Source organism: Chinchilla lanigera, unplaced genomic scaffold (assembly GCF_000276665.1).
Source record: "Chinchilla lanigera isolate Chin_1 unplaced genomic scaffold, ChiLan1.0 scaffold00012, whole genome shotgun sequence".
Lineage (NCBI taxonomy): Eukaryota > Metazoa > Chordata > Mammalia > Rodentia > Chinchillidae > Chinchilla > Chinchilla lanigera.
In genome coordinates, this window is record NW_004955413.1 from 27,934,592 (window position 1) to 27,943,531 (window position 8,940).

General features: G+C 61.2%; 1 protein-coding gene across 1 annotated transcript; it reads right to left on the reverse strand.

The window, feature by feature from the left end:
- Positions 1-1,835: 1,835 nt before the first annotated feature.
- Rrp7a (ribosomal RNA processing 7 homolog A) lies at positions 1,836-6,720 on the reverse strand. Its single transcript, XM_005379418.2, has 7 exons — positions 6,612-6,720; positions 5,232-5,374; positions 4,389-4,514; positions 3,734-3,851; positions 3,346-3,443; positions 2,841-3,039; positions 1,836-2,269 (listed from the first exon to the last, which is right to left on the reverse strand). Exons 1-7 carry the CDS (start codon positions 6,682-6,684, stop codon positions 2,184-2,186), a joined length of 843 nt encoding a protein of 280 aa, XP_005379475.1. The 5' UTR covers positions 6,685-6,720; the 3' UTR covers positions 1,836-2,183.
- Positions 6,721-8,940: the final 2,220 nt, after the last annotated feature.

Here is an 8,940-nt window from a genome sequence, read left to right on the forward strand (position 1 = left end):
CCGGCAGGCGTCAGGGACCTGGTGAGGTCGGGCTCAGGAATTCCTGCTTCCCAGCGACGCAAAACCAAAATGCACACAGCAGAAACCGCACTCGGTCTGACTCCGGACCTCCTGGTGCTGACGCTGGCGGGGCAGCACCCCTCAGCCCTGGGATCACTGGCGGGGGCTGGGGTGCGACAGCAGCTGGGGTGCGACGCAGTTGACTTGTCAGCTTGCCAGTTACTGGGACATAACTGCCGTGAGCAGAGGCAACTGTACTCATGTGCTTCGCATGGCAGGACGGCTGGTATGAAAACTGTACCCCAATAAGGCTTGAAAACCAAAGCCATGCCCCACCCCTGCCCAGCATTTGGTAAGGACCAAGTCCTCTCTCACTTATTCCCCAGCACTTTTTATTTTTAGTGTTAAGAGTTGAACACAGGGCCTTCCCACTGAGCTGTATCATCAGCCTGTTTTTTAAAAAATATTTTGGTACCTGGAATTTTGTTTTGTTTTGTTTTTGTCTTTTTGAGACAGGGTCTCACTATGCAATTCAGGCTGACCATGAGCTCACTTTGTAGCCCAGGCTGGTCTTGAACTCATGACGACCCTCCTGCCTCAGCCTCCCAAGTGCTGGGATTACAGGCGTGCGCCACCACGCCCAGCTGGTAGCGGGAATTGAACCCAGGACCTTACACTTGCTAGGCAGGCACTTGTGCCGCTGAGATAGATCTCTAGCCCTCCAGCCCTTTATTTTTGGAGGCAGGGTCTCACTAAGTTGTCCAGGCTGGGCTGGAACCTGTGATCCTCCTGCCTCAGCCTCCCGCCAGGCTGTCTTCCTTTGCCTGTCCTGGCCCATGCAAAGCCAAACCGAGCAAGCTGGCTGTGAACGAGCTGCACATTGAACGCAGGCCCGAGACCCCGCTGGGGGAGTGGGGAGTCAGGGCAGAGCCAGGCCTGGCGCCTTCTGCGGGTGTGGGGGATCTGGACGCTCCCAGGAGGAACCAGCTTCACTCCGCGGGGCAGTGTGGGGCATCTGTGAAGTGAGACAAGAGCGCGGGCAGAGTACTCTCGGGGGGGGGGACACCCCGCGCTCCACGCTGGCGGAGATGCGCTGTGCTTGCACCCGCTCGCCTGGCCCTGCCTGGCCCCAGGGCCCCACACACCCCTGAAGGCTGCCAGGCCTCACTCGCCCCGCGGCTGCCCCGAGAAGCCCAGGGTCCCGCGTCATCGGAGTCCAGGCCAGGACCTGCTGGCGGAATTCTCCAGGTGCAGTGTCCTCCCCAGGGCAGGCGTATCTTGGGGGCCCTGACACTGCCCACCACGTCCCAGCCGGCGAGCACGGGCTGAGGCTGGGACCCGGCCCCCTGCACCCCTGCAGTCCCCGTCCATTTGCACACTTCGAGTGTCGGCCCAAGGGGCAGCCTCCCCCGCTGGGTGGGCAGGGTGGACGGGAACAGCACGCTCACCACCCACTGCCCCCGCAGCAGTGCCAGGTCGCGAGGTTCCGGGCAGTCACTGCCGGCACAGGCCCCAGGTGAACCGTAGCTGGGCTGCGCCCCGGGGAAGTCACAGCCACCAGACCTGCCAGTCTCCACCTGGGCTCCTAGCTCCCGGCCCCACAGGCCAGGGAGGGGTCGGGCCTCACTGGTCTTGAAGACCAGGCTGGACAGCAGAGAATCCGCTGGCAGAGCCAGGGGAAGGTACAACATCGTGACTTGAACACTTGTGACTTCAGAAGGGGACAGTGAGCTGGCAGGGGTGGCACACAGCTGTAAGCCCAGTACTCTGGGAGGCTGAGGCAGGAAGGTCTCAAAGGTAAGCCCAGCCTGAACAGCTTGGCAAGAGTGTCTCAAAATAGAAAGGGCTGGGGATGTGGCTCAGTGTGAAGACCTTGGGCTCAGGGCCCAGTACCGCAGAAAGGAAATAAAGGGCGAAGAGTCCAGACCTGGGGTGTGGGAAGGAAGCGGGGCTGGGAACAGTACCCCTGCGTTTCCAGAGCCCCCTGTGCTGCCACTGGGAGGGAAATAAACCGTCCCTGTCCCTCACTCCCACGGGCTGCTTCCCTGCCGCAGGGTCCCTGAGGAACGACAGGACCGGGAGAAGGGGGCAGGCGGGGGTGGGGTGACAGCTGCGTCCCGAGGGCCCAGGACCAGGGGCCCACGTGTCCTCACAGCCGGCGCCCCTTGGCCCGGCCCCGCAGCTCAGTAGGGCCGGAACTTGCGCTGGGCCCGCAGCAGCTCAATCTTCTGCTTGTCCTCCTCGAATTTCTTGCGCAGCTGTGCTAGGTCTGGGGACAGGAGAGAAACGGGGGAGGGGTCAGGCGGCACCTGTGCCCCCAGCGCACGCCAGGCCCCTTTCGCCTCCAGGGGCTCCCGCTGTCGCCTTGCCCCCCCAAGGGGTGGGGTCGGCCTGCATGGGGACAACCTAACCACAGGGCAGCGGAGGACAAGGCCGGCGGGTGCTCGGGAACAAAAGCAGGGAAAAGACGCCTCCAGGGGGAGGCAGGCCTCAGGAATCCGGAAGGGCCCAGCGCCACCGAGCTCCACTGGTGACTCTGGGCCCTGAGGGACCCGGGGCAGAGCGCAGCTGGCAACTAGAGGGCTGCGGAGGCTGCTGTCGGGTGAAGCCGGCGTCAGGCAGAGGGCCAGAGCAGGGCGGGGTGCAGAAGCCGCTGTCCTGCAGCTGGGACGCTAGTCGGTACCCACGCCGCGCACAGGGCCCTGTGTGCCCCAGGCTGAGCCGAGAGCCACCCCAGGGTCACTCCCGGCGCTGGCTGCAGGGCAGCAGGTTCCAGCGCTGCGGGGCGCCGGTGCCCGCGGCCTGAAGGACACGGCCCTCCCCACCCGGCCGCGCCTTACGCTCCATCTTGGTCTCGCGGTGCTGCCAGGCGTAGAAGTTGAGCAGCTCCTTGCGCGCCCGCTTCCGCCGCTCCCGCTCCAACACCCGCAGGCTGGCGGCCTCCGTCCGGGGCAGCACGGGCCGCCGGCCCCGGCGCGTCACCTTCACCCAGCCCTCCTCGTCGGGGACGCCGTCCTCCTCCTTGGCCTTGGCCTCCTCCTGCAGAGCACAAAGTCCCGGGGTCGGTGGGGCCCCTCACGCTGTCCCGCCCTGAGCGCCGCCAGCCGCTGCCGCCCCTCAGCCCCACGGCAGAGCTGGGCCAAGGCCACCTCTCCCCCCACGCCACGGGCCGCTCGGACTCTGTCACCCAGCCCGGGGCCCGGGATCCCCAGAGAACAGTGGAGCCCGACTCCACACAGCGACAGGGCCGGACCGCCGCCACCAGCCCGCGGGAGCCACACGATGCTGTGTCCCTCTTCCTCCAGCGACACAGGTGACCCTCGGTGGCCCCGGGGGAGCCCCTACCTCAGCGACCTTCTTGTCGTAGGCCTCCATGAACGTGTCCACCTCGACTCTTAGGGCCTCGGGGTCAGCCACCGAGTCCACATAGTCATCGATCCACTCTGAGAAGGGGGTACAGTCACACTCGGCAGGCCGCCCCTCGGGCCCCGGGCCACAGGTCAGGAGCTTGGGACGGGGCACAGGGACTGCGGACCGCGGCCGGGGGCGCAGGGGCTCAGAAGGTCCAGGGACAGCGGGCCAGGCCCACCCCCGCCCACCCTGCGCCAGACACAGCCCTGGCTGCCCAGGTCCCCCCAGGCAAGGCACAGCTGGCGGCAGACGTGTCCCCAGGAAACCGCCCTCACCAACCCGTGCCCAGGAAGGGGCACCGGGCACTGCCGGCGGTACTGACTGCGAATGCCACTCTGCACCGGGTGACTCTCAGTGGAGACCAGCAGGGGGCCCTTCAGCGTCAAGGCGGCGGCCACTCCGCTGGGCCTCTGGAACACCACGTAGGCCACCCGGAAGCCCTGCGGGGAGGAGCCAGTGTGGGCCGCGGCCCTCATGCCCGCATGGGGTCCCCAGCTGCCCTCACCCAACCTGCGGCTGGACGGGGAGGTGGCTGCTCCAAGGCCTGAGATGACCAAAGCCACTCCATGTCCAGGGGGAAGACAGCCACACTTTGTTTGGGGACCCTGGACGCCCTCATTTCAGGAGGGTCTTGGCGAAAAGCGCGCTCACGGGCGCCAGGACAGGCACGGGAGGGTGATGGGCACTCGAACCAGGGGCACCGTGGGCTCAAGGGACCGGGGGACACAGGAGGAGCAGCGCTCCTGGGGACCGAGGCCCAGGGCTCCGTGGGAAGCAGGTGGGGGCTCGGGGCCATGCGGGGCGGCGGGCAGAGAAGGTTCCGGGCTCTAACATCGGGCACAGCGAATGCCTGGCAGGGGCCTAAGGACCACAGAGAGCACCCGGGGAGCGGCCAGCCCGTGTCCCCACGCACACGGGGACGCCACCCTGGCCCACCCCACACCCCATGCTGCGCGACTGGGGACTGGGAGCCCTACCGGGAGGGGCTTAGGGTGGAAAAACTTGGACTTCGGTTCCTTTGAGCTCTCCGCAAGGTCCGGCTTCTCCTGCAGCTCCACAGACTGGACGGCGCCGCAGGGGGACAGCAGGCGCGACAGGCACTCCTGCAGGGCCAAGGGCAGCAGAGCGAGTGACTGCGGGGCAGCCGTCAGGGCCTCCCTACCCGTGCTGGTGACACCGGCAGGCCACAGCCCGAGTCTGACCGGGCCCCACAGGGACACTGCTGAGACAGGAGTCCCCACACCCCGAGGGTTGGGGTAGGCGTCCTTGTGACTGTAGAAAACACTTAAGTTTTACTACCTGAGTCGGAAACAGAGTCAGACCTACACGGCAGGGTGAGGAGCGCGACCCTGGGTGGCAGGGCTGGAGGCCACTCTGCTCAGCCCGGCTGCCGACTGCACAGCAGGTTCAGGTTCCCAACAGCCTCCAGCTGAACACCGACAGCCTGGCCCCCCTCTCAGTGCCGCGCCCCATTAACACCCCCTTTTTTTGGTACTGGGGGTTGAACCCAGGCCCTTGCACTGAGCTACACCCCAGCCCTTCCTTTCATTTTCTGAGACAGGGCCTTGCCAAGGTGCTAAACTGCCCACGTGAGGGCTTGAACTTGCAACCCTCCTGCCTCAGCCTTCCAGAGTGCTGGAAGGACAGGCATGTGCCACCACACCCACGTTAGAATTACATGTTTAAAAAGCCAATTTCCTGCCACAAGCGAGAGAGATGGCTTCTGGGTACCCTCCACTGGGCTCCATCAGCAGCTCCTCCCCACCCCAAGGACCTGGTAGGGGCAGGGAGCCCTCTTCTGCCACAGGCCAGGAGCTCACCTCCGAGCAGTACGGCGGCACATTGAGGACAAACAGGGTGCGCTTCTGCGGCCAGCTGGACTGGGCACCTTGGCGAACTCTGTGTTCCCTGGCATAGAGGTAATGAGAAGCCTGCTGCTTTTCTGAGAACTTGATTGGAATGGCTGGAAAGGGGACAGGAGGCATGAGTTCAGACCACCCTGAGCTGAGATCAGCACCCAGCTCACACCATCTCCTTTCTCCGTGTCCCTCCTTGTCCTGCCTGTCCGTCCATCCTTCACTGAGCCCGCCTCTAGTAAAGCCTGCGCAGGCTTCAAGAATCCATCCACGGAGGGCTTCCGGCCTGGTGGAAGACCGCGTGGCCGGCAATTCTGACGGATGGGGGCAGTGAGAGGGAACCCCACCTCTGCGGCTAGGGGGAGATGCCCAAACCCCGGCCTTGAGGGAAACCATGTGTGACCCTGCCTGGCACTCCTCCCCACCTTGCACCATCTCCCTCGGCACCCCGATGCAGTCACCCCAGTAAGCCAGCCTCAAACACAATGTTCTCTCTGCGAAGCTCTGACCCCTCCTCCCTCACCCCTCAGGGCTGTCAGTCTGCAGGTCTACCTATTGGGGTGGGGCTTTTTAGTTAACCCTGGACATTCTACACATGCTAATCTCCATAAAGCTTGGGACTGTTGCTTGGCTCCCCGCCCCCCACAATGAGGCTATAGGTCCAGTCCCCACATTCAAGAAGTTCACATTGTTTTTTTGAGACAGGGTCTTATTACATATTGCAGGGTGGCCTGGAGCCTGCAGCGATCTTCCTGCCTCAGCCTCCCAAGTGTAGGTATTACAGGCATGAACCACCACCCCTGGGCAGAAAGCTCATATATTCTTGAACCAGACAATAACTGTTTGTGTCAACTACGGAAAACGCACGCGCAGTGATAGGATGGCAGAGAACTTCCAATAAGCCACTAGAGACTGCTTTGTGTGTGCGTGGGGCGCGGGTACTGGAGCCCGAACCCAGGATCTTTGCTCTAAGCTACAGGTCCAACTTTTTTTTTTAATTTTTAACTTTGAGATAGGCTCCCGCTAAATCGCTAAGTTGCCCAGGCTGGGCTCGAACTTGTGCGCCTCCTGCCTCCGCCTCCGAGTGCTGAGACTCAGTCGTGCGGCACCGCGCCCGGCGAGGGACTGCCTTTTTGAGGAACGCCAGCACCCAGCGGGGCTCGCCCGGCTCACGGCGCCCACAGACGAGAGAGGAGCGCCGCGTGGGTCCCGAGCCTTGGGGCCGCCCGAGCGGCCGGGGCCCGTGGCCCCCGGGACACGCGCGCAACCAGCCACCGTCCGCCCCCTGACCAGCTCATGGCGAAGCCCGATCATCCTCCGGCCTCACGTCCCCGAGCCGCTCACCTGAGTAGCCCGGCGGGCTCGTGAGGCGCCCCTCGGGGTCCCCCGCCGCGCGTTTCCTACCGCGCGCCACCATCTTACCAGCCAGAAGCGCAGGGGCCACTGGGAGATGTAGTTCTGCACTGGGCGCGGGCGCGTTTCTACGGCGACGGCGCCGCGCGGGCCCCGCCCCTCCGTCCAGCTCACCTCCCTGGTCCCACCCCACTCCGCCCCGCCCCCGGAAGCCAACCATCCATTGCCCAAAGCAAAAGTGAGTGTTGATCTTGGCGGCTCAGGGATGCGAAGTCAACCTTCCCTTTTCTCCTTATTCCATTCCACCCTCCCTCCTTCCTTCCGTTCTTCCTTCTGCCGCCACTGTCCTAAGCGCTATAGATGCAGAAATGAACACACGTCCAGTCTTTCTGGAGTTTAAATTCTCACAAGGAAAGAAACAGATACCGTGTGTCACTGTGTTACTGCAAAAGTGTAGTCTTACTCCGTAGTTCAGACAGGCTGTTGAACTCACCATCCTCCTGCCTCAGCCTCCCAAGTGCTGGGATTACAGGTATGCGTCACCATGATCAGTTCGTGCGTTTCTTTCGATGACCCACACTATAGTCTGTGTATAGACCATGAACACTTGAAAAGAACGTACATCCTGCCAGTGAGGGTGTGTTCTATGTTGATGGATCTCTTGCCCAGGGGTGGTGTTGTACCAACTGTGAGAGGACATTGGGGCTGGGATGCAGCTTGGGGGTACAGCGCTTGCCTAGCATGCTCCGGGCCCAGGGTAGGACCCCAACACTGATGGGGTGGGAAGGGAAGGGTGGCTTGTTTATTCTTCCAGCCGGCAGGTGGTGAGGGCACGACTGTCTATTTGGGGGACAGACGCCTTCACTACACAGTACCCCTCCCCCACACATGCGTAAGTACTTAGTGACAGTGTGGAGCCTACATCTCTTGCCTTGAGTTTTCTATCGGATTCTTGGGTGTATCTCTCTTTAGGGGCTGCTCTAAGAACTACATAATATGTCCATGTGACCGGAGCATACGGTTAGCAACATTTTAGAATCATACAGCTCATACATGCAGTGTAGAAAGCTTCCTTTTTAGGGTTGGGGGTTTAGCTCAGCAGCACAGCGCCTGCCTGGCAAGTGCAAGGTCGTGAGTTCAATTCCCAGTACCAGAAAAAAACAAAACCGAAACAGAAAGCTTCCTTTTCATAACCTTTCCCCTCCCATTTATAACTTTAAAATACTTTCTCTGCACATGCTGAGACCATCAGTTGTTGTAATTTTGCTTCAAGTGTCAACTGTAAGTTGGAAGACTTGAGATTGTCTACAATGTGAGGCCCTGGGTTCAAGATCCAGCACCACAAAAAGAAAAAGGGGCTGGGGATTTAGCTCAGCGTCACAGCAAGCATGACGTCGTGAGTCCAATTCCTGGTATCACAAAAAGAAAAAAATTCAAGAATTTATTGACCCATAGTTTTATTACGTTGTGCTCCCACCCCACACCCATGTTGTTTCCTTCTTTTGGCTTTTTCCCTTAGGTTTATTTTTTTCCAAGACAAGGTCTCACTATATAGTGCAGGCCGGCCTTGCACTCACTACATAGCCAAGGCTGGCCTCGAACTCGAAGCGATGGGATGACAGATGTGCGACACCACAGCTGGCTTTTTATTTTCCAGACAAGTTCTCACTAAGTGGCCCACGCTGTGTTGTCAAACCTGCAGTCTTCCTGTCTCGGCTTGCTGGGTAGTTAGGATTGCAGGTAAGCTTTTAAGTCACTCTTTTAGGGTCAGCCTGCTCGCACTGAATCCTAGTTTCATCTGAGAATGTCTTGATTCTTTCCTTCCTTCCTCAAGGTCATCCTGTATTGATAGCTGTCCTTTTTCACTGAGATTTTCCTGGTTCGTGGTGGAAGTGACTCTCAGTGACAGCACGCGCACCCTGGGTGTTACGAGGCCTCCCGGGTGACACCTCCCAACAGCTCAGGCAAACAAAAACCACAGCCACCCCATTCCTGCCAGGTGTAGGGAGTTCGCCTCTGCTCTCGGTATCAAGACACCTGTCTGGCTTTGCTACTGCTAAGTGGGGGCCTTGCATACACCCCACGGCCTCCAAGACACCAACCGTGGAGGTTCGCGGGCGCCCCACTACAGCTTGGTGCAGACAGCCAGCTGGGCTCGCAACTGCCTGTTGCTGCAGCTTCTTGCTCGCATCTGGAAGGGGTTCTGTCCGGACCCAAGAGGACAAACCGCTTGGTTAGGTCCCTGCTGGGGTTTCCCGGTTGATGGCTTCTCCGGCGTCTGCAGGGAAGCAAAGCAGAAAGCAAAGCCAGGAGAGCGCTG

What these genes read in the sequence shown, in the direction of transcription:
- Rrp7a (XM_005379418.2), bottom strand. Translation starts at nt 6,684, where the DNA reads ATGGTGGCGCGCGGTAGGAAACGCGCGGCGGGGGACCCCGAGGGGCGC. An exon ending in GAGCCCGCCGGGCTACTCAG is followed by an intron (nt 5,375 to 6,611) that starts GTGAGCGGCTCG and finishes TCCCCTTTCCAG; the next exon opens with CCATTCCAATCAAGTTCTCA. An exon ending in GGTGCAGAGTGGCATTCGCA is followed by an intron (nt 3,444 to 3,733) that starts GTCAGTACCGCC and finishes CCCCCTTCTCAG; the next exon opens with AGTGGATCGATGACTATGTG.